Source organism: Molothrus ater, chromosome 15 (genome assembly GCF_012460135.2).
Source record: "Molothrus ater isolate BHLD 08-10-18 breed brown headed cowbird chromosome 15, BPBGC_Mater_1.1, whole genome shotgun sequence".
Taxonomy (NCBI): Eukaryota; Metazoa; Chordata; class Aves; order Passeriformes; family Icteridae; genus Molothrus; species Molothrus ater.
Genome location: NC_050492.2, coordinates 15,068,628 through 15,092,256, shown reverse-complemented (window position 1 = coordinate 15,092,256; position 23,629 = coordinate 15,068,628). Strand labels below are relative to the sequence as shown.

General features: G+C 56.8%; 3 protein-coding genes across 8 annotated transcripts in view; 1 reads left to right on the top strand and 2 right to left on the bottom strand.

Moving 5' to 3' along the window:
- Positions 1 to 1,616: 1,616 nt before the first annotated feature.
- FGFR4 (fibroblast growth factor receptor 4) lies at positions 1,617 to 8,092 on the bottom strand. Its single transcript, XM_036392013.1, has 17 exons — positions 7,550 to 8,092; positions 6,385 to 6,654; positions 6,190 to 6,279; positions 5,903 to 6,069; positions 5,693 to 5,816; positions 5,232 to 5,422; positions 4,981 to 5,119; positions 4,704 to 4,897; positions 4,321 to 4,466; positions 4,063 to 4,184; positions 3,853 to 3,963; positions 3,515 to 3,705; positions 2,988 to 3,110; positions 2,843 to 2,913; positions 2,439 to 2,576; positions 2,266 to 2,371; positions 1,617 to 2,179 (listed from the first exon to the last, which is right to left on the bottom strand). Exons 1-17 carry the CDS (start codon positions 7,620 to 7,622, stop codon positions 2,033 to 2,035), a joined length of 2,403 nt encoding a protein of 800 aa, XP_036247906.1. The 5' UTR covers positions 7,623 to 8,092; the 3' UTR covers positions 1,617 to 2,032.
- Positions 8,093 to 12,195: 4,103 nt separating this feature from the next.
- Positions 12,196 to 20,026, bottom strand: ZNF346 (zinc finger protein 346). Its single transcript, XM_036391992.2, has 7 exons — positions 19,950 to 20,026; positions 19,675 to 19,778; positions 19,492 to 19,587; positions 18,105 to 18,255; positions 16,395 to 16,634; positions 13,775 to 13,868; positions 12,196 to 12,510 (listed from the first exon to the last, which is right to left on the bottom strand). Exons 1-7 carry the CDS (start codon positions 20,008 to 20,010, stop codon positions 12,405 to 12,407), a joined length of 852 nt encoding a protein of 283 aa, XP_036247885.1. The 5' UTR covers positions 20,011 to 20,026; the 3' UTR covers positions 12,196 to 12,404.
- Positions 20,027 to 20,249: 223 nt separating this feature from the next.
- Positions 20,250 to 23,629, top strand: part of UIMC1 (ubiquitin interaction motif containing 1) — a 39,662-nt gene continuing 36,282 nt past the window's right edge. For 4 of the 6 annotated variants that reach the window (XM_036391740.2, XM_054516458.1, XM_036391741.1 and 1 more), the window contains exon 1: positions 20,250 to 20,494. The gene's annotated coding sequence lies outside the window, so the exon portion shown is untranslated. The remainder of the gene's footprint in view (positions 20,495 to 23,629) is intronic. The other 2 variants (XM_036391738.2, XM_036391737.2) reach the window with 1 other exon arrangement.

The following is a 23,629-nucleotide window of genomic DNA, read 5'->3' as shown; positions in this document are numbered from 1 at the left end:
CACAGCCAGGACCCTGGAAGCATCCCTGGGCTGCACTGGTGTGGGTTGTTGGGCTCTGGGTAGCAGGCACTGCTTGCCCCTGTGGCAAGACTTTTAAATGTGCAGGGAGTGAGGGAGGCTTTGGCAGGGGATGGATGGCAGGTCCCTGCTCACAATGTCCCCTTCTGCCTCCCTCCTTCCCTTTGGTATTAAGCATTAGCAAACCCACCTATGCCTCACCCTGTGAAAAATTGGCTGTGGCCCCAGGAAAAGGGCAGTGCAGGGTGAGCAAGAACTGCCTGCCCTGTGTGCTGCCCCCAGCATGGAGACCCCGGTCTGGAGTGAGGTGGGGGCGAGCTGGGCACAGCCCCTCTCCGTGTTCAGTCTCAGTCCCGGCCGGGATCTGGGCAGCCCCTGTGGGCAGCTTGGGCAATTTGCCCTTCAGTGTGTGAATGCCCCATTCAGGGCTGTGCGAAATGCATTGGTTCTGGCACATTACAGGACAGCTGGGATCCTTCCCGGGCAGGCAGGCTGCCGGCACAGGCAGGTTTCACACCTGCCAGGGGGCTGTCTGCCCCTGCTGCAACGGGGTGGGGGGGCTCCTCCCAGCAGAGAGGGGAGCTGGGCTGGACATGGAGGCTGCAAGCATGACAGTGGAGTGGGATCCCCACAGCAGCCCTGTGAGGGCTGTGGAAAGGAATGGACACCAGGATGGCTCTGAAAGCTGTTGGGCTCCCAGCACATACAATTCCCAACAGGCACAGCACCTATGGCTACGTCAAGTCCCAAGTTCTTTGCCTCCTGTGACCCGAGACCTGGGCACCACCACAGCAGCAGCCAGGATTGAGGGACTCCCTTTCCAGCTGCCCTGGGTCCAGGTCCTGCCCCACAGCACCTGCCAGCCCCCATCACCTTGGGCTGTTTTGGGGCAGGCTGTGCCAGAGAGCTTCCATGCTGGAAGAGGCATCTTGCAGGCGGGGGGCTGTGAGTGCAGCTGGGAGCTGAAGGAGGAAACCAGATCCTGGGACTAACGGCCGGCAAAGCCTGGCCCTGGATGAAACCCTAGACCCAGGGAGCAGGCTGGCAGGAGGGGGTGAGACAGCTGCAGCGCTCCTTGCCCACACTGCCATCATTGCTGGGCACCACAGGGCAAGGGGGGGCAAAACAGGCATCAGAGAGCAGGGGCTGGAGACCCCCAACTTGTGCTCCCACGGGCTTTGGGGAGACAGAGCCCATAACTCACTTTAATCTGGAGTGCTGGGCCGGCCTGGGCAGGAGGGTGCGGGGGGTCCCCGGTGCGTGGGGCTGGGCCCCAGAGCACTTTCCCAGCCTGGGAGCCCATGGCAGTTGGGGGATCAGTTTCAGGGCAGTGCTGGTAGCGCAGTTCACGGTGGCTTAGTGCAGCAGTGGCTAATGGGGAACAGATGCAAGGGTGCTTTGTGCTGGAGCAGGCCTGGAGGCACAGGAGTGGGGACATCACTTCCTGCACCTGTGGCACTGTCTCTGTGTCCCCCAGGAGTGATTGCAGGCTCTGAACTGGCTGGGACAAGGAGGCAGTGAGGAGGCAAAACCTGACCTGCCCTCCAAGCTTAGGTGAGCCCTTTGTGCTCCAGAGCAGCCCAGAAACTGCACCGGGGTGTATTCCAAAAAAATAATTTATCAGGTTGAAATTTCATGTACATAAATATTCATCTCTGTGGCTATGTACAGATGCAGCAGGAGCCTGGCAGCAGTGGGACTCCTGCCCAGAGACACTTCCACTGAAGCACTGGCCAAAGCCCATCTCCCTGGGCAATGCTATGGGCATCCCAGGCAGTGCCCACATGGAGAGGCTCTGGCTCCTGCTGCCCCACAATACCAGGCACATCTCAGCCAGGGCTGATGGCTCAGTGCCCAAAAAGAGCCTGGAGAGAGGGACACCCTGCCCTGGTGCTGTGGCTCAGGGCCCTACCCACCCACTGCTCAGCCGGGACAAATCAGGCACCTTTGGGAACCTGGACCCCCTCCCTGCAAGGGCAGAGGTGGCTTCAGCATCACCCTTCCCTGCCCTCCCTTAAGTCCTCACGCTGGGGTAGGAGAAGAGGTGAGGAGCCAGCGGCAGAGGGTCGTGGGTGAAGACAGAGTCATCAGAGGAGCAGGAGCTGGCAGTGTCCTCACAGGAGGGCGAGTACTGCTCGAAGGGCATGGAGAGGTCCAGGTACTGCAAGGAGGGATGGTGCCATGACTACCAGTGCTGTCAATGCCCACACTGCCCACCCCTCACCCACCAGACTCTCCTCCTCTCACCTCCTCTGAAACAGCTGCCAGGATCTTGTCCAGCCCCTCCACGAGCTGCTTGAAGGTGGGGCGCTGGGAGGGCACGGCGTGCCAGCACTCCCTCATCAGCATGTACCTGAGGACAAGGGGCTGTTAGCAGGGTCTCACCGTGCCCACTGCCCACCCCCCTGGCTGGTACTCACAGCTCATGGGTGCAGTTGGATGGCCGGTCCATGCGGTGCCCCTCCTTCAGCAGCTTGAACAGCTCCTCCACAGGGATGCCAGGGTATGGGGAGCCCCCCAGCGTGAAGATCTCCCACATCAGGATCCCAAAGGACCACCTAGGATCACACATAGCAAAGGAGGGTCAAATACATCCTAGGGCTCTCCCCCAGCTTGGCCCACTGCACTCTGCAGTGCTGTTGGAGCAGGGATGGGAGAGGGAAGATCACCCCTGGGGAATATGTGCCCCTCTGTCCCCAGAGAGTATGCCCATTCTGCTATGGGGACTCTCCAGTACATGCATAACCCCACAGAGCTGCCTTGTCCCACACCAACAGCAGCCTCAGCCCATAGCCAACAGACCCTCATTCCCCTGAGGACTCACACATCACTCTGGTGGGTGTAGACACGGTCAAACAGGGCTTCGGGGGCCATCCACTTCACTGGCAGGCGACCCTAGGAGAGCAACCCCCTGCTCAGCTCAGCCCTGCTGGGGGTCCCTGTGCCCCTGTCCCAGGAGCCCCACTCACGTTGCTGGTTTTCTTGTAGTAGTCGATGTCGTGAACATCCCTGGCCAAGCCGAAGTCAGCGATTTTCATCACGCTCTCCGCTGTCACCAGCACGTTGCGGGCAGCCAGGTCACGGTGGATGCACTGCCAGGGGGAGCATCACCCACAGGTGTGTGAGATGGTGACTCCAGCTCCACATGTCCCCTTCAAACACTGAAATAACTGTTTCCCTCCCACACACCCCCCAGCACCTCTGCAGTGATGGGGCCATCCCATCATCGGGCTGGCTGCAGTGACAGGCACAGTGGGGGGACCACATACACTTCCCCAGGAGGTGGGTCAGGCTTTGAGTCCCATATTTTTGGGGAGGTACTGCCTTGAGCTTTGCTGGATGGGGATGGGAGGTTCTGGAGAGCCTATGGGAATTGGCTGGGCTCCCTTTCCACAGGGACAGTGGGTTCACCAGGGATACACAGCTCCTCTGTCACCGCCATGCCCTCCCCAGCTGTGCCCAGCACAGGCGGCCATGCAGGCCATGCCAGCCATACCCGTTTGGACTCCAGGTACTCCATGCCACGGGCCACCTGGTAGACGCAGGAGACCAGATCCTTGAAAGAGAGCTGCTCCTCAGGCATTGCCATGACATCAAAAGCGTAGTCAGGTGTCGGGGGGCGGCGGGCACGGAGGTACTCACGCAGGTTGCCCTTCGCAGCAAACTCCACAATCACGTACAGTGGCCCTGGAAAGGGCGGCCGCTTGCTTAGCCCCTGCCCTGCCTTGTCCCTTCCCAGTTAGTCACTGACCCCAGTGCCTGCATCCATGCCCATGCCCATGTCATGCTCCATGCCCATGCTCTGCCCGAACCCTGCCTGCACAGCCCCCTCACCATCCTGTGTGCAGACTCCCAGGAGGTTGATTATGTTCTTGTGTTTGTCCATGAGCTTCATCATCTCCATCTCTGATATGAGATCAGCCAGATCCTTGTCGGTGGCATTGTCTAGGGAATAAAGGCTGTGTCACGATGCCAGCTGGGTGGCACCCCTGCCCAGTGCTGATGCCACCTCTTCTCCCAGGACACTGGCACAGGAGCCATTACCTTTCAGCATTTTGACAGCCACGGTGACGGCTCGGTCTGGCCGGTCTCTGTCTATGCCGTAAGCTTCTGCCCGCACCACCTGGCCAAAGCAGCCTTCCCCCAGGGGCTTCCCCAGCACCAGCCTGGAGGGACAAGCATGAGGGATCACAGGGATGGTCTGATGGTGGCCAGAGGCTTCCCCATCCATGACCTGCATGCTGCTGTCCCCAGGGCAGCTGGGGAGAACAGCCCCTGTCCCTGCCCTGTGCAGAACCGTACTTGTCCCGGGGGAACTCCCACTTGGCATCAAGGGGCAGGTCCAGCTCCATGACACCAGCCAGCATTGGGGCACAGCTGGAGGAGAGACGGGTGACCCGCATCAGGGATGTGCTGGACTTCCCAGAAGAGCTGGAATCCAGGGAGAACTGTGGAGAGAGACATAGGTCCTCAGCTATCCATCCCATCCCATGCTCCAGGGCCCAACAAAGATGCAACAGAAAAGCAGAGATCTCACTTGGAGCAATGGGGTGAGGGAGCTGCAGGAGGAAGTGGGAAGGGCAGCCCCAAGGCTGGCAGCAGGGTAAGGTGTGATGGGCACAAGGGACAGTCCTATTGGTCACCAAGGTCCCCCTGCATTACTAGGGCTCAATTTTGGTACCCACCTGTCGGATGAGTGGGAATTTGGAGAGCTTGTGGACTGCCATAGGCTCCAGGTGCTGCTTGCTGGACTGAGTCTGCATCCGGCACAGCACCACAATAATAATGGCCATGGCCACGGCCAGTGAGCCCGAGGTGTAGATGATGATGTCTGTGTACTTGGTCTCAGGGGCCTCAGCTTCCCGCACCAGCTCCTCTTCTGCAGGGAGTGAATGAGTTGGCCTGAGGCATGGCCTCTGTGTGCTGGGGATCCCAGACCCCACACCAGGACCCCACGCCTACCTGGCAGGACGGTGAGCCAGGCAGACTGGTAGGAGAGGCCGATGGAGTTCCCTGCCAGGCATGTGTACTCGCCAGCATCCTCCATGGACACATTGCGCAGGTACAGCACCTCCACCTCAGAGCTGTTGATATCTGCAGTCTGTCAGAGAGGGATGGATGGTCAGTATCCCTCTTCCTCGGGGAGCTCTGTGCACCCCTGTCACCACTTTAGTGTGGGTATCTGGGATCTGAGTGCTTCCAGCCCTTGTTACCTTGAGCACTTGCACATAGGGGACCCCGTCGGGGCCGTAGTTGCTGCCATTCACTTCAATGTGCTTCAGCCACTGGATGTGGGGCTGGGCATCACTGTAGACCTTGCAGAAGAACTCCACATCGCTGCCCACCAGGGCTGTGGTGTTGGCAGGCAGCCCAGCCTGCAAGATGGGCCTGTGTGGGGACCTCTCTGTGCACAGGGAGCAGAGCAGTGTCACTGATTTGTGGCCCAGAGCACAGGCTCCTTTCTCCCTCCTCCTCCACCCACCAAGGAGCCCTTCCCGAGCCCTAGAAGAGACCAGTGCAACCCAAGCCTGGTCTCCATCCCATGTCCCTGGGTTGTGAGGGACATGTGAGCTGCACCAGTGGATAGGCCACGAACAGAGGTTCCTGCACCCCTTTCCCAGACCCCACCAGTCATGGGGAAGCCCAGATCAGCACCAAGCTGAGGAGCCCTCACCCAGCACGTCCAGGAGGTAGCTGTAGCGGATGCTGCCAAACCTGTTTTCCACCAGGCAAGTGTAGTTGCCGCGGTCAGAGGGCACCACGCTCTCCATCACCAGGCTCCAGTGCTGGTGCCGGAGCTGCAGAGGGGCAGGTAAGGCAGTGAGGTGAGTTGGGGAGGATGGATCCTGGGAGGGAAGCTGTGGTGGGAGGAGCTGGCCCGTACCCGGATGCCCCCGATGCGGTGCTCCCCTCGGAACTCACGCCCATTCTTGAACCAGCGGATGCTGGGGCTGGGGCTGCCTGAGGCCGGGCAGCGGAACTTCACCGTGTTCCCCGCAGGGACTGCGTACAGCTTCTTGTCCATCCGGTGTGGGTGAGTCCAGTAAGGAGCTGGGGACATGCAGGATGTACAATGGGAGGGGCTGTGCAGGGAGCAGGAGGCAGCAGTGCCCCTTGCCCCTGGTTCTGCCCCACCTGCCCTCTCCTGTAGTGTCCCGGTGTGGCACTGACCTCTGTGCACATAGACTGACTCCTCATTTCGGTCTCCGTGGGGACTGTCTCCATCACTATCTTCATCATCATCACCTGATGCCAAGGAGTCTGCAAAGGGAACCGGGTTGAGAGGGACATCCCTGCCTTCAGGGCTGGGCGGGCAGTGGCTGCCTTGCTGCCCTGGGGGTAGCTGGGTGCTGCCGGGGCTCCTACCCACGACAGAGATGGTGAAGTTGCGCAGGACCTCTCCAGTTCCCCGTGCCTGGCACAAGTAGAGCCCCGAGTCCTCGTAGGCAACTTCTGAGATCTCCAGCAGGCCCTGATGGAGATGGATGCGACCCCCCGAGACGAGTGGCCGGGACTCCTTGTACCAGACCACACTGGCACCACTCTGGTTGGCATCACAGTACAGCTTCAATGTGTTGCCTGGGTCCAGTAGGAGATGTTCGTCTTCTGACTCCAGCAAGGGTCTCTCAAATAGCTCTGGAGAGATGTGGTGAGCACCCACCCCAGCGCTCACCCCTCCCTGACAGCAGGACCCCTCCATATGTCCATCTTAGTGTGGAGAGCATGTGGTGTGACACAGCCCAGAGCCTGGCTCTGCCACTCCAGAAGCAGGTAAGGACTGGACTCTGCCCTGAACACAGGGACATGGTTTCCCCAATGGCATGTCCCCGTCCAAGGCCACACATGCCACTATCCTTCCACCACCCAGTGGCTCAGGGTGCTCCAGCTTGCTCTGCCTCACTGAAGAAGGGTAACAAACCCCTCCAGACACCCCATGTGACCTCTACATGCCCCAAGCTCGGTTGGTACCCCTACAGCCGGGTTGTCCCTGGCAGTGCCCGGGCTGGCAGTGGAGCCCAGCTTGCCGATGGCCAGCAGCAGCATGTGGAGGGCAGAAACAACCTGGCTGCCAGCACAGCAATACCACGGCAGCCCGACTGCCCATGTGAAGGATCCTGGAGCACACGAGTGTGTCTCCAGCCCAGGTCATGGCCAGCACAGGAGGATGTAGGGCAGCTGGTCTCTGGTCCCCGGGGACGCTTCTCCCGCACCCACCACCTCAAGGCACGGAGTGCCCGCATTTCACCCGGAGTCACACACAGCAGCCACAGCCCACAGCGGTCTCGCAACCCCTCTCTGCCACGCGTGTCCCTGCGAGCCAAACCCCCGCAGCACAGGGACAGCCCGGCTGGGGCCACTCTGCCCCTGTCAGTGATGGAAACGCTGGTCCCTGTGCCGTGTCCCCAGCTCCCGCCAGCCCTGCCCTGCAGGCAGAGCGGTGGGGCTGCGTGCCCAGGGCAAGCACCCGCATCCCACGATGCGAACCCACTCCCGCCGCACCCCGGCTCCGCTTCGCCCCCGGCAGCCGTACCTGGCTCCATCGCCCTGCCCCGTGCAGCCGCCGCCAGCAGCAGCCCCGCCACGACCTGCAAGAGGGGCCGCATCTTCCAGGCCCCCCCAGCGCGGGGGTCCCACCCTGCGGGACAGGCAGGGTCGGGTGAGCGGATCCGGGCGGGCAGCCCCCTCCTCTCCGAGGCACCGGGGAGAAGCAGTGCGAGGTCCCCCGGTCACCGCGAGGGTGGGTGGGCATGGACGGGAGGCAGAGCACGGGGGTGCCTGGGCAGGAATGGGAGGGGGCACGGAATGGGAAACACCGCGTTTGGGTGCCGGGAATCCGACCTCTCCAGCCAGCGGCAGCCTGGGCAGGGCGCTCGGGGAGGTTAACAGGGGGCGGGGGACGGCGGGGGATCCCAGGGAGGGGGAGAGTGTCCCGGGACGGGGGGGGGGGCCCGAATAGTGCCGGGGGCGAGGGTCGCGGTCGGCGAGGTTACCGGCGGTGACGGGGTCCCGCGGCGGAGCCGCCTGCGCTGCGCGGGCCGGGGCAAAGTCCGGGGACAGCGGGCTCAGCGCCGCCGAGCCCCACACCGTGGCCCCATGGCGGCAGGGCCGGGGACGGCTCCGGCTCCGGGCTCGGGACGGCTCCGGCTGCGGGCAGGGCTGGGGCTCGCTCCGGGCTGGCTCCGGCCCCGCTCTGCCGCCGCCTCGGGGGCGCGGGCACTTTGTAGGGACGCGCTCGGGTTACAGCGGCCCCGCCCGGAGCGCTGGGGAGGCGGGAGGGGGGGGACGGGGACCGGCCCCGCTTCTCCAGCATCTCTGCAAACCGACCTGCTGCCGAGCGGGACGGGGAAGTGGCGGGGGAGCACCGGCCTTTCCCCCCCAGCAGCGAGAGGCGGCCCTCGGCCCCCCCATCCCGGCTCCGCCGGTGCAGCCTCCCCTCGCAGGTGAGGAACGCAAGGGGCTGCAAAACACCCGGGGCTGCTCCCCCTGTGCTGTCCTCCAGGCGTGGGGAGCAGCAGATGGGACACGGGGCAAGGCCGCCTCGTTTCCCCCCATTGCTGGGAGTAGGAGCACTCCAGCCCCAAGCAGGTATGGTGGCCCAGGCTGGGCGCTGAGCGTTGCTGGGTGCGCAGCAGCCCACACGCTAATTGTGCCATAATTAGTTGTAGCGTTATCGCTGTCAGTGCCATAAAGTGGCTGTGACCCTCATTAGGAGCCCATAACAGAGCGCCATAAAACGTGGCTAAGGTGTGAGCCAGCGTTGGAGTGGCCTAATCCAACCCATAAACACTTCGCCCTCACCTTCCCTATGCTGGTGCCTGTGCTGGGGCAGGCAGACCCCACCATGCTCCGGCCTTGCTGCTTGTTGGGCCATGCAAGACCCCTGGGCACCAGGGCAAGCCTGGCCTCAGACACTCTGAGCTGGTGTGATCCTAAGGAACAATGTCCCCTGAGCATCCTGCTGCCATCAAGAGGGGTCAGTGTCCCCCAGTACATGGCCAGGGTCTGGCCTTAGGAGCTGCTCTCCTTTCCTGTATCGCCGTCTGCTTCGCCACCTGCTTTCCAGCAAGATCTTCCAGGGCTGTGCTGAGCCCCATACACAGCCTTGCCCATGCCTGGTGTGGATCTTGAGGCCCTGTGAGTGGGGTACACTGTCACTGTCACCCCTCATTTCATAGGGCCACACCATGAGTCCTGGGCACAGCCAAGTCCATGCTCTGCTGTGCCAAGCCAAACCATCCAGCATGACACGGTTCCACCGTGAGGTCTGGTTGGTGCTACTATCTCCCGTAGCACCATGCACCCTGTGCTGCTCCCCATCTGGAGCACCGGTGTCCCCTTGGGGTGCAGAGGTGCACAGAGCAGTCCCGGGGCCAGCAGCCCCCAGCAGCTGTTCATTCCTGCTGACGCGTGAAGCGGACGAGAACATCAATTTCACGGAGCAGCGGCCGCCCCTGCAGAGTTCACAGCGTGCCGGAAGCACAGAAAAATGTTGGGTTCAGCTCAATTCGAACCAAAACCAAATTAAAACCAGAGAGAAGGGGATGTTCCCAGTACTGGGAACAACAGGGAGAGCCAGGACTCTGGGGAGCCTGTGGGAGCCACAGTCTGGGATGAACATGGAAAGATTCCCTGTATCCCAGGGTTCCCCAATGCTGAGTGGAAGAAAGGCAAGCAGACCAGTGGGGGCACATTGCCCAGTGTCACACTGAACATCCCCAGTGGGCCAGGACAATGCCAGGAACAGGCCAGGGCTTGGTGGGGCTCTGCTGTAGGCGGCTGGGAACTGGTCACCTCCCTGCCGTGGGGCAGTGCTGGGTTGGGCTGCCTGGCTTGATTTATAGCAGCAACTGACGGCAAACAAAAAGCCCTTCACAGCAGCCCAGCCCCACCGCCTGCCACCCGCTGCCGGCAGCACCACAACGGCCTCTGCCACGCCAGCAGCTCAACAAGGGGGGATTGTGCCAGCACAGCACTCTGCACTGTGGGTGCACTCCTGCCCCAGCACTCTCCTCTGGTGCCCCTGTCTCCCCCAGCTCATGGGCTGCCCCCAACACTTTGGCACAAGCGATGTGTGACCCGTGGTTACTTGGCTCAGAAACAGCAGGGTGCCCAGAGATTAAGTGTGTTCTCAGAACTCCACAGATGGTGCAGAGGGAGCCCTTCTTGCCCCACGTCCCGTTGGGAGAGACGACCCCCTGGCCAGACCCTTGGCCTTGCTTACGTGTGCGGGGCCCCACAGCAGTGAGCACGCACAAGGGGCCGGGCGCCGGCATGCTGGGGCTCCATCCTCCAGCCCCTGCCCCTTCCCCCAGGCAGTAAATCATCCCCACTCTCCTCATGAAAGGCCCATGTATGTGCTGCCGGTGCAGGGAGCCTGCCTGGTGCCAACAATATTGCTCTTGGAAGGCAGCCGGAGCTGCGGGAACACAGCCGCCCCTTGTGCCTGGCCCCAGCACTTGCTGCCACTCCCGCTGTGGTGGCACCTGCGGCCAGCCAGAGCCCGCGCAGCACGGTGGCTCCTGTGGGGGCTGGAGCCTGGGGGGCTCTTTCCTCCTGGAAGTTTCTCTTGGCCTCCCCTGAACGGCTCTTGTTTGGGGCACAGAAGCCCCAGCTCACTGTACTCTGTACGTGCATAGGATCTGAGGCTGAGCAGGCTCATTCTATGGGCTGGGGTGATGTGAACCTTCTGGCACTGAGGGAGTGGGTCAGCCCTGGAGCAAGGGGTGAGCCCCAGCACAAGGGCTTCCAGCTCCATGCAGTCCCACGGGCTTCAACGTGGTAGCTTCCAGGCCCAACCACAACCTGCTGCCCTCGTAGTAGTGGACACGCGCTGAGGAAGGCAGGGGGCAAGCTGGACAGGCAGGCAGCTGCCCCAGACTGGGCACGGTGCTCTGCAGGGGCTGGGTCCCGCCCTGGAGGCAAGCAGCCAGGTTTGGGGCAGTGTGTCCCACCAGGCCCTGGTCTTGCCTGTCCATCCTTATCTCCGGCTGGGAGGGACTCATGGAGCAACCCAGCTCGGTTAAGGTTTAACCAGGCAGAACTTGGCAAACATAAACCTGCTGCTCCCTCTGGGGAGCCAAGAATGTGGGGCCCAGTGCAGGGGCTGCAGGACAGGGACACCAGGGGCCCAGGCTTCATCTAGCCTTCCAGCATGGCACAGGAGCATCCACAGATCTGGGCAGTGAAGGCTGAGCAGGGAACATACAAGTTGAGGGTGATACAGCAGGAGGGTGGGCAGTGTCATGCCTTGTCCCCACTGCAGCCCTGCCACCTTTTCCTGCCCTGGCTGTGTGGGGGAGTGCTGCAGTCGCAGCTGGCACAGGGAACGAGGTGCATGGGGCCAGAATGTGTCCTGCTCCCTGTGGGGACATGGCACACACCATGTGCTGGGTTGGGCACCACAGTGCTGATCTATGGGCCAAGAAAGCAGGAGCTTTTCTCACCAGCCCTGTCCCCTGCACACCACTGGGGGTTCAGCCCAGTGAAGCAGCAGCCACGGCAAGGAACTGCAAAGCAAGAACGGGGCCACCCCAATCTTCCCAGCCCCTAATTGTAAGCAGGCACCTGGTCCCGACTCCACATCTGCACTTGATTTACTCATTGGAGCCTGAGGGGCCACGAGGGATGGCAGTGGCTGGGGCTGTGGCCAGGACTGAGCTTCTCCCGGCTGAGGCAGGGACCCTGGGTATGCTCCTGGAGGAGCAACTGGCTCCACAGAGCTGGCTGCAGCCTGGGCAGGGGACTGTGGTGTTTCTGTGGAGGATGTGGCTGGTGGGTGGCTCTATGTTCTGCCAGCCCAGAAGGCAATGGAGTTCAGACTGGTGAGGCAGCCAGAGCCCTGGCCCAGGGCAGGGAGGAGCAGAGCTAGGCCAACAGCACCAACACCAGGGCACACCTAGGGACAAGGGCTATGCTCCATGCTCCATCCTCAGCCTCCCGGCCATGTGGGTGGCTCTGGTCCCACAGCCAGACTCCAGGTCCCCACCTGTCATGCCTGGGGGTGCCCATGGGTGCTGGTGTCCCTCTGAGGGCAGTCCAGCAGTAGAACGGGCAGCCCCCAGAGGGGACAGGGAGAAGGTGCCACTACCAGCTTGCTGCCAAACCCTCCTTACACCAGATAGACACCTCCTCTCACACCACACCCACCTTCACAGGAAGCAATTACACAATGAAAACTACTCTAAGGGAGTGAAGTATTTGCTGTCTAGCAAGTCTCTTCCAGCTGGATCCTTTTCCTGACAGACTCAGTCCCCGTTCTGCTCAACGGGTGTTTACAGGAGGGTAGGGCTTTGCTTATCCAGAGGGATAATGAAACCATTGTGGGCTGGCAAAGGATGTGCGTTCTGGGGCCACCAACAACTCCAAGAATAGTGCTGCAACTTGCTCTAGAGGTCTTGGCTGAAGTAACTGTAGCCTCCTGGGCCAGTTGACTCTTCCCGGACATACTGTTGTGGCGGGAACGGTCCGACAACCGGCACTGCTCCTGGCATCCTGCACGTTGAAGGGAGCAAGAAAAAGGAAAAAAAGGAGACAATGTCACAAATGCTCTGAAATGTGCCAGCTGCAATCACTGCTCAGCAGGCAAGGCTGTCAGCAGAGCAACAGCCTACTGCAGCCAAGGCAACAACTTGCCAGAAAATCTTCCAAGTGAATCCTTGCTCTCTGTGCCTGTGTGTAAACAGACACCTTTAGCATGGCAGAATTAGCTGCGGCAGAGCTCAAGGACTGCTAAAGAGCTCCCATTACAAAGCAAGCATCCTGCCTCTCTGCAGGCTGCAGAAGCTGGAACAGGACTGCACAGCTGAATCCAGAGCAGCATTCTGAAAGGGAGTTGTGTGGCTGCAACAGCTCTGACAACAGCAGTGTCCTTAAAGAGAACATTAATGTGTGTGTGTTGGGAACACGTTAGCTCTCTAGAATGGGATACTTCCTATACACTGATCTAGTTGTGCTGTTCAAGAGCTGGAACTTCCTGGGATGAAAGATGTCTTCCCATCAAGTACTCCCCAGAGCTCAGGGACCGGGAGGCTGTTATTCCATAGACAGGCAACAAGAGATTCCAGTTTTCTTCCTATCCCTTCTGGGGAATTTGGCTAGGAGCCTGCCCTCCCTTCAGGTAGGATTTCCTAATACCTCTTCCTTTTAAGAAGCTTTCTAACCAACCCAGGCTCATTACTGTGCCTCTTTAAGTGAAGGCTCTTAAATTAAAGATTGGCAGTCTCCAGAACAAGTATTTTTGGTATTAATCATCTGGCAGCATAATTTTTTTCAATTAATAATATATGCAGGGGATGCCATTATTTAACTTGCCAGCTGTAAGAGTGAGTTCAGCAATACAGTCCAGGTTTCTGGAGCGTGCTGACTATATGCCAAATTTTAAAACAAGCAATCCCAAAGGAGATTAGAATTGCAAGCAGATCTCCACTGAGCCAGTCCTTAATTAAATTAAAATCTCAGTTGTTAAGAGAAACTGTGTTTAATAGGTGTCAGGTTCACTGCAAAGGTCCGTGCTGAGCTGAACTATTAGGAACCAAAAGCAACTGGAGGCTCTTCTACCTCGGCAGCACGACTGGGCTGTCTGCAGAGGGAGCTCCTGGAGCAGCGTCAGCACACACAGAGAGAGCCTGCACAGACCCTGCTGTTCTGTTTGGAAGTCAGCTGGAAACACGTGCTCAAAACTGCATTTTAGGTTATATTTAGGCCATCGATTTGAACAGCAAGGCTGGAAACACACTTAGACAAGAACATTACTTACTGATTCTTGTGTTTGAAGCCACTGATGTGAGCTTGGTACTGCTCTATGGAGTTCAGCACTATGTTACATGTGCTGCAGGGGTAGCCCTTCCCAGCTGAAACAGACAGCAATGTTAGCACACACAGCTAGCCAATCCCCGTGCCTGAGCTAGAAACAAGCAAGATACTCAATCACCTGATTATTAAACCCTAAACAAAGACAAGTAACAGTCAACAATCTGACCAGGCAGGGAGACCACAGAATCCCACTACCCCACCATGTATCAGCCAATTATTGCAAAGGAATCACTAATCCAAAAAAGCTTTCCTGATCAGAACGTGGTTTGTTCATCGCTAAAAAATACACAAATCTTCCCTACAAACAGTTCATAGCATCAGGCATAGTTAAAGTTTCAGATTTGGACCCCAAACCCCAAAGGCTATTCTGCCTTTGCAACTCCATTTCTCTCCCATATTCCCACTTCTGCTCATCTGGACAACTCAAAACAGAAAATAAAGAGATACTGAATTTGTAAGCTTATAACATTTCAATAAAAAAGGCAGCCAGAGGAGATTACACCCACTGTCCAGCTCCACAATGCAGCATTTTGCTAAGCCTTGCTGAGGTGCCAGCTGAGGATATTAAGCTCTGTCCTCAAGCAGTTTGGTTACAGTGAGTGGATCAGTTAACTGCCAGGGAAAAAAAAGTTTCCAACAATAGTGGTACTTGACAGGATCATTGGTTTTGTGTAACATGACAACTCCAGCTGGACTGAAAGTTCAGGAGGTCACAGATATCAAACAGGCAAGTACTGCAGCACAGGAGTCTCTAACAGGGAAAAATTCTGGCAGTTGTCTTCAAGACAGTAAGGGTTCCTGAATTTTGGGTCACTGGGGGAAGGGCTCTGGTTGGGACTCTCACAAGGAAAACATTTCCTTAAGGTGAAAGAGAGATGGACCCCAGGTGTGCAGAGCAATAAATCATTGGGAAGCTGAACTCTGGATGTAGCAGACACTTTGCCATGTGGCTGCTGCACCTCAGATATGTCAGACTCAGTGGGACACTCAGCTCTCAAAATGGAGCTGGACCTGAGCAGTAAAGGCCAGAGGAGCTGATACAGCCTTCAGGTCTGCTTCCCTGTGCCATCATTGTCAAGGTTTCTCTGTTGCAAACCCATCCAACAGGCACATGAACAAAGTTGTCTAAACTACACTCCTCAACTCCAAACCACTTTTTCCCAAAGAACTTTAAGCAGGCAACCACCTCAGTGCTGCATTTGCAAAGAACACATCTTTATCTGCTGCAAGTCAGGTCCCAGCAGAGAGTTTAGGGACAACTGTGGCCTGTTGGCACACAGACACAGGCAAAGAGAGCAGGACAAAACATCCCTGACTGCAGCCCATCTCATCTGAGAAGCCTCGATGATAGCCCAGGCTTTGAAACCTTTCCTGAGGAGCTGAAGTGCCCTGGAGATGTGACTGTACACATTCCCCTTCTGCTGGCACTTCTTGGGGCACATCAATCACACAGGCAAGGGCACTGCCCACCTACCCAGGCAACAGCACTGCCCACCTACCCAGCCTGCCTGGGCTGGGGCTCCTGCCCCTGTCAGCACCTGAGTCACACTCAAGTGGAACCATTCATCAGACCCCACTAATTAGGTGCAGAGCAGATGGGTAACGTGAGATACTGAGCACCTTTTCCATCTCCCACACGGCCACGCAATGTGGGAGAGAACATTACTTGGCTAATTGAGCCTCATTTGTCATAAGTGCTACCGGTATCTAAAGGTGGCCTGCAAAGAATTAGAATAATTAATCTTCTGCTTGTGTGGGTTTTTACGACAGAGAAAGAAGCCCTTGATGAAGATTTTAAGATGATCTGTCTGCTTATTATTTACCTCAAGTATCCAGCAGGTACTAAGACTTCCTGGCCCAACAGAAGGCTGCTGGGAGGAACAAAGGAGTTTTCTGTGAGAGCTTAATGCTTTCACTGGACTCAGAGGGCTTTCATCACGTACAAGTGCTCATAAGCAGCAGATCATAAACCAAAAGAGTTTTAACTGTCTGCCTAAAGTTCCTCCTTAATAGCTCTGGGTTTTTTTTCCCCACATTCCTGCTTGCTCCAGAGAGAGCTGCATTAGTTCATCAGATGGAAGTGCCCACACAGAGGCAGAAAGGCATTCAGGGAGAAATCTTTCTGGCTTTCATGTGCTTTGAAGCAGCAGGTGCAGTTAAACCTATTCCTTCCATCTCTGGCTAGTCCCCTCAAAGACGACTTTTAAGCATCAAATGCCACTTTTATCTTTTCATTTTGGATGCAATCACCTAACTAGGAACAGTACTGGCCAAAATCCCTGGATTATCGCACAGAGAATAAAAAGGACACGTCCCCGATTAAACACCACCGCACAACACAACCCAAAGCTTGTCACGAGTAGCTACAGTCTAAAACATCTGCTGCTGGGGGTTACAACAGCAACCAAATCAATCTTAGGCTGTATAATCAAGTTCCTCATCACAAGCAATACTCCCCTGCTCCCTCCCCACAGACTCTCATGTCCGAAGGCCTGTCAGACACATTCTGCTTCTCTCCCACCCTGCTCTTTGGCTGGTTATCAGCCTCCCTGTTGAGAACTCACCCATGAAGGATGATGCTGGTGCATCAGGGGTTCGCCCATAGTGTGCCATCAGCTTGTGTTTGGTCTCCTGCTTTCTGTGCTTCTTGCCTACATAGTGCTGTTTTGCCATAAGGGGGTTGTTGAAAGTGGCATGGCAGAGGCTACAGAACTTGTCCGGGTCAGTAATGTCCTTGTTCTCTTCATTAGAAGATGCAGTAGAGGTGGGGAGGGCAGCAGGGTGTTTCTGTGGGGGCACCGTTTCTGTAGGATGAATCCAAACTCCTGGTCAGTCACAGAACTCACAGGTAAAAACTACTTTATTTCCCCCAAATCCACATTAAAACCAGTAACACACTGTATCTAAAACCCAAACCTAGCCAATGTAAAATATCTCAATAAATTAATAATTTTGCTACCTCTTCCCTTAATGCTGCGGAATTTAAAGACATGTGGTAACATAACTCAGAGTTTGCCAGGAAAACTTTCAGGGTTTAAAAAATCCAACAGATTTGCATATTTCTCCTTAACATAAGCATGACTGTATTCAAGAAACACTGGGTATGAATGAGCTTCCACCTGCTGTTATCATCTCCCAGACAGAACATGGGCACAAGCCCTTGCACAGCAAAGGCATTTTGGAAAGGATTCTGGAAGCACCGTGCAGCCACAGGACTCGATCCTGAATTCATAAGGAATTTTGTCTTATGAGATACAGCATAAATGGGACTAGGTCTGACACAGTGAATCCACAGAGGGAAGCAGCTCTTCTCTGTGGTGGAGGAACCTGCACCCTCTCACTCCAGGGTGCCAAACAGCAGAGTGAGTAACCTGCTAGGGATCAGAGAGTTCCTCTCACCAAAGGAACACACCAGACTGCTCAGTGAACATCTTCCTGCAGGCTCCTATCATACCTAAAAGCAAGAGCTCCAAAGAACAAGAAGATCCTGGAGGTGGCTTTGCTGTGCACACATTTTAGCAAAGTCATGAAGACGTGCTGGGACAGACATCTGCCTGGAAGATCCCAGGAGTCTGGGTGACTCACAAGTCCCCAGCTTGGAATTAGCACAAGCTGCCATTCTCAGGTACACTCAAGGGCTGTGTTTGCCTTCTGTCCTGACCAGCTGCAGCCCCCTTGGCCCATGGCTACCCCTACCTGCCCTGGACAGAGGGTGTCACTCCCTACCCACCAGGCCTTTCTGGCTGCTCGCAAAGGGATGGGACACACAGGCAGCTGCACGGGGGCAGACAAGGTCAGAAAAAGCACATACTGATGTGTCCCCAGCTGTATTCTCCCACTCCCCAGCAATCTGCAGCTCCTGAGTTTGTGAATCTCAGAGGCCACATTGTTGTAGCTGAGCAGCCCTGGGGAATTTACCATTTCAGAGTTTCACCAGTCACTTCAGTCTCTAACATTTAATGAGCATCATACCCTGTGGCAGGCAGTTCTACATCTTAATATCACACACCTGGTCCCTGCATACAGGGATGGGTACAATGGCTGCTGCCAGCTGCATTTCCCCTAAACAAAGCGAAAAAAAAAAAACCCACATAACCTCTTGCCAATGCCAGCCCACTGAGCAGGCTGGAACAACCAGGTCTCTGGAGGTGCACTGCTGGCTAACTCTATTTCATGGCAAAGAGCACACACTCTTACAAGAGCTCACACTTGGGGCTCAACAAGCATCTCAACAGCCCTTTGGGACAACGTGAAGGTGCTGCAGACACTCATACCTTCTGCTTTGGGGGCCTGCTGCTTCATGTTCTTGGCATGAGTCTTGCCCAAGTAGTGAGATGTTGCCACGGCCGGAGAGGAGAAGGTCATGTTGCAGATGGGACAACACTTGTTCCTGTCCTCCCCATTGCTGCCTTCCTGCTTGCTGTCCTGTGCACAGAGAACCACTGAGTTGCAGAGGCTGGGAAGGACCTCTGCAGGCCATCCCGTCCAGCCTCCTGGTTTTGAGGAGAAACACTACAGTCTGGGGGTCTAAAAAACATCACCAAAGACATCTGGGTGTGAAGTCAATGAAGTGTGACCAGGTGGAACTTCCATGATGCAGCATCACTCTCTCCCTCCCTGGAGAGCGTTCTTGCACCCGATTACTGTTTTTAACCTGTTGGCAAACACTCCAGGCAGAGAGGCAGCCCTGGCCTGTTTGGATTAAGGACAAGGTTAAGCCTGTGGCTGCCAAAATTGAACCATGCAGCCTTGTCCCCTGCAAGGTGTGAACTGAGCAGCCCAAACATCGCTATCAGCTGGGTCATCTGCAACACAACACCAGCTGAGGAGGGAGCAGCAGTCAGTTCTCAGCCTGACACTATGTGCAAAGGCATCTGCTGTTATCCCCCAGCTCTCTGCAAATGCCAGAGTTGGGGATTACAGCTGAAGCAATCATAAAAGTAGAATCTGTTCCCCAAGGGAGTCACGGGGCAGACAGATGGCTGAATGGAACATGGGGCCTTTACTGACCAACAGGCTCCAGCTACCAGCTGAGGGAACCTAAATAAGTAAAATAAAGAATGCTCTGGGAAGAGAATTTCTGTGGATGATGAGCCCAATGTGCTCTGCATGATATGCAACAATTCTCCTGACAAGCTGTTGCTCCTGTTCTTTCTCTGTCATTTCAAACAAAACTATCAAAAACAGGAACACATATTTGTTTAAATAGGGAGAACAGGCTCAAAGAGGCTGTGTGAGCAGGGAAGGCAGCAGGAACTGGGACATGGCCTGGTGAAACACCTGCCACTGAGTTTCTCAGTTCTCACAAAGCCCCTTCTGAGAGTATTCTCCTCATTCACTCACATGGCTGTGCAACTGCTTTTAGCCCTGCAGGTCCCACAGAGCTGTATTTAGCCCTGGTGGATCCTGCACTCACAGAACACAAGGATGGATCAGGCTGGAAGGGACCACAGTGGTTCACTGGTCCAACCTCCTTGCTCAAGCAGGGTCATCTCAGAGCACTTTGCACAGGATTGTATCCAAACGGCTCTGGAATATCCCCAGTAAGAGGGACTTCACATTTCTGGAATATCCCCATCAGCCGCGCTTCACAGGACTTACCCTCTAGATCTTAAGACACTGTAGACATTACTTATAGACAGTGATCAGCTCTCCTCTCACCTGCTTCACCTCCAGCTTCATCTTCTTCCCGTGGGCACCCTCCTCCCCGCCGTGGATGGACAGGTAGCGTCTCACCTTGTTGGCATGCTTCTTGCTCTGGGGAGAGCAGAGAAAGCCCCGCTCGGTGCCTGGCCGAGCCCGGGGCTGGGCTGGGGCAGCGGCGGGGGGCTCCCCCTTCCCTACCTGATAGTGAGCCAGCCGCTGTGACTCGGAGATGAGCAGGGCGCTGCACACCTTGCACTGCGCCTCGGTGAAAATGTGTCCGTTCTCCCGGATCAGCCGCTCCACTGTGGGGAGAGAGGGGTGGGACACAAAACGGGGGCGTCAGCGGCCCGGTGGGACCCCGCGAGGTGCGGGCCGTCCCTGTTCGGGATGCCCGCACCTCGCAGGATCCAACCGGGCTAGAGGGCACCACGTGGGGCCCGACCACCCGCCCGCTCCCGGTGCCGCCGCCTCACCCGCCTCTTTGCCCACCAGCGGCCCCGCAGCGTCCCCGTTGCTACCGGCCCCGTCCGCCATGGCCGCCGTCGCCGCCTCACGCTGTTCTCGCGAGAAGCCGCCCGCGCGCCCCCTCCGCGCCTAGCAACGGCGGGGCGGATCCCGCGAGAGCACCGCACCCTCCAAGGGAGGCGGCGGCGGACATGTTGGTTGTGGGCAACGGTGTATTGCGGCAACCCCGTGGCGGATCGTTTTTGTGGGTGTTTAAGCGACGCAGCGCATCCTTCTCTTGAGGAAGCGGCGTCCGGGTTGATATAAAAGCGAGACCACGAGCACCTTAGAACGATGTATCCGGGCCTGCTGTCTGCCAGCCACGGACATGGCGCTGCCCGCTTCAGCTCCCCGATGACCACGTGAAACGCTGAGAAGCCGCCGCCGCCATCTTGGTTGAGGGCAATGAGGCCTCCTCCGCCGCCAACTTGAGCGCGGGTGCGGGACCCGCCGACCGGGGCTGGTGCGGGAGACCAGGCGGGGAGGCCGCGGGCAACGGGGCGGCCCGGGCCCGGTGAGTACCTTGTGCCCTGCGGGGCATGCCGCTGCTGAGCCCCGGGCGGGCCGCGGCGCTCCCGGGGCTGCGAGGGATACCCCCTCCCTCGCCCGGGGCCATTTTCCGGTCCCTGCCCCCGGGCTGACCTCCCCCAGGTATGACCTCAGGTCCCCGCCCGCGGCGGCCCGGGACTGGCCTCCTAGCGCTGTCCTCTAGGGAAGGGACACCTCCCGTCTCCCTCTAGGGGCACTTCCTCTGTCTGTTGCCTGGAGGGGACCCCGGTGCTGTCCCTGGGGATGCCCTGGGGAAGCGTCCTCCTGGACCGTCCCCTGGGGCGAGGACCCGAAAACCGGGGCTCTGCCTTGGCCGCATCCCCTGAGATCGAGGTGCTCCTGCCTCTCCTGTTCCTCTTGCCAGGCCCGGCTCCCTCCCCTTTTCCTGGGCCGCCCCTGCACGCTCCCTTCCCTTAGGTTTGCCCACCTGTGGCCGATCCCCTTCCCCAGAGCTCACCCCTCTCCCGCCTGGGAGCCCCCATGCTTCTCCCCAGCCTGTCGAGTATCCCTGACCCCATCCTTGTAAATTTCCACGCAGTGCCCGAAGGCAGCGGCTTGGGAAAGAGGAAGGACCGTGCGTGGGTTCTGGGCCGAGGGTCGCTTTCCCTCCACGTACAGGGGTGAAAAGATTTTCCTCCCCTGCGCTTGGAGGAGGGAGATGCTGCGGGCTGACTCGAGGGCGCTGGAGCAGGGAGCATCTCCCGAGAGCTCAGCAGCCTGTGCGGATGAGCCCGGCCGTGCGTGGCCTCTGCAGTGCCCTGTCCCCTCTGTGCAGAGCCAGCTCTATAAACGGATCAATCCTCGCAACAATTTCTCTCTCCCCGGGGCGCTGCCAGCCCTCGTGTCCTGCTCACAGAGCATCAGCTGGGCCCTGCGTGCGGGGTCGAGCCGAGGGTCTGGGGATGATATTTCCATGGAAGTGTGTGGTGCTGACCCTCCTGAGCGCGGGGAGCGTCGTGCCTCTGCTTCCCGAGGTGGGGGGAGTTGTTTACAAAGCGACAGCCTGTGTCTCCAACCACTCAGGAACTCATCCGGGGATGAGAGTCATTCATTTTTTTTGGCTTGGGTTTTTCGAGCATTTTTCAAGCTGTCACAGCTTGGCAGGTCTGTAGCTGCAGTGTCAAGATTTAGAATTATTCTGTTGGTAATTGCTTTCTGATTCATCAAAATGATAGATGAGAGGGAAAATGACAAATAATCACAAGTTGGGGATCTTTAAGGATATCCCTAAAAATGTGACTGGAGAAGCGTGGCATGTGCGAGTTCCTTGTCAGGAGGTCACCTTTGCTGTCAGAGCATTTACAAAGAAATTCTCTTAAATTCAGAGTTGGAAAAAAATCTGGATAACTGCAAAATGAGTCTGCAAACTGGACTGCAAAGGTAATTTTAGATAATTCGGTCTCTGGCCTTTTTTTTTTTGCTGGGTCTGAAAGCAGGTATCTTCCCCTCAGGCACTCACAACTATCCTTTCCAAGAGTGCTAAAAGCAAAATATGCTCAACTTCGCTTCCTGAAGAGGAGGTCTCTGCTCTGATGCGTGTTGTCTTCCCTCAGCTACACCAGCTTGTCTAATAAAAGCTATTACTGCTCTCCTACTCACAGCTTCAGACTAGCACAGCTACGAGTGATCTCTTACTTGTCTTGTTCCCTTAGTTACATTTTCAGAGACTCTCTTTGCCACAAGTCCCTTCATTTTCAGAAGCGTTGTGGGAGTTGTGTGGTTACATCTCTTACATCTCCTCTTTTCTCTCCTTTAAATGTTGAAGGTAGGTGACTCATCATAACTTCAGCTGATATTTCTCAGTGATCTCTTATTTAGCACAGAGCACCGAGGAGAAGATGTATCGCAGAGTCAGAGGAGCGATGGTGATATCAATATGGATTGAAAACAGAAAAAAAAGAGGCAGCACAGCAGCTGTTTTTTGCTGTTGCTTTTGTTGTGGGGGTAAGAAGGTTTATAGGCTGCCTCTCCAAAGCCTCAGTGATCCTGTGTGGGCACTTCTGTGCTCCTCAAGGCTTATGAGTGAGTGGTTTTCCAAAGATAAGGGAAACATTCTCCACCACCATGGATGCATTTTGTGGGGGCAGCTCACAGCAGCTGGGTGTGAGGCTTGGCTCATCTCCCTGAGCAGGGAGGGCAAAGAGACCATTTGGAGCAAAAGATAAAAAAATGGAGAACATATAGTGAGGATATTCTGACAGCACTGGAGTTCAGCTTAGCTGGAACTGAACAGCTTTGTTTTTCAGGAGCCACTGCTTCACCAAAAGCAGTGCTTGTTTTTATTTCCCCTTCCTTTAATGGCTCCAAACTGACAGAGAGCAGGATTAAATTAGACATTAGGAAGAAATTCTTCCCTGTGAGAGTGGTGAGACACTGCACAGGTTGCCCAGAGTAGCTGTGGCTTCCCCATCCCTGGGAGCAACCAAGACCAGGCTGGACAGGGCTTGGAGCAACGTGGGATAGTGGAAGCTGCCCCTACCCATGGCAGTTTGGAGTGAGTTTGGAAGGAGGTTTTTTTTAAGGTCCCTTTCAACCCGAACCATTCTATCATTCCTCAACAGACAAACACTGGAGGACTGCAGAGGTCCTTGCAGTCACTTTGGCGCCGTGACTGCCCATTTGTGCAACCTTCTGCTTTCAGAGGGCTCAGCAAACCTTTGGTGCAAATCATGACTCACCAGGATAATCACCTTTTGTCTCTGAGCGTGTGTGTGCATGTATTTGCAGAAGGAAGGCTGCAGATTGTGGGGAGGGAGCGTGGTTATTCCTCACCTTGCTGCTCAGACTGTAGATGGAGCAATGCACTGCTGTTCTCAGCACTGATGGGGATTTTGGCCTCCCTTAGTGTTTCTCTATGCAGTGGCTGTTTACAATATTGTGGTGTTACAGAGAAGAGTTTGGCTCTATCCTGGGTGATGCAGGGTTTCTGTTGCATCTTCTCTGACTCTTATTTTAGATCCTGCACACATCTGAGCTATTTCAGTGATCTTGAAGGAAGGCAGAGTGGTTCTGGGGAAGGACACTGGTCTGGGAACCGGCCAGCTTAACTTGCATTCCAGCTCTGCTGTTCCCTGATGTGGAACCAGGGGCTTGTTGTTCA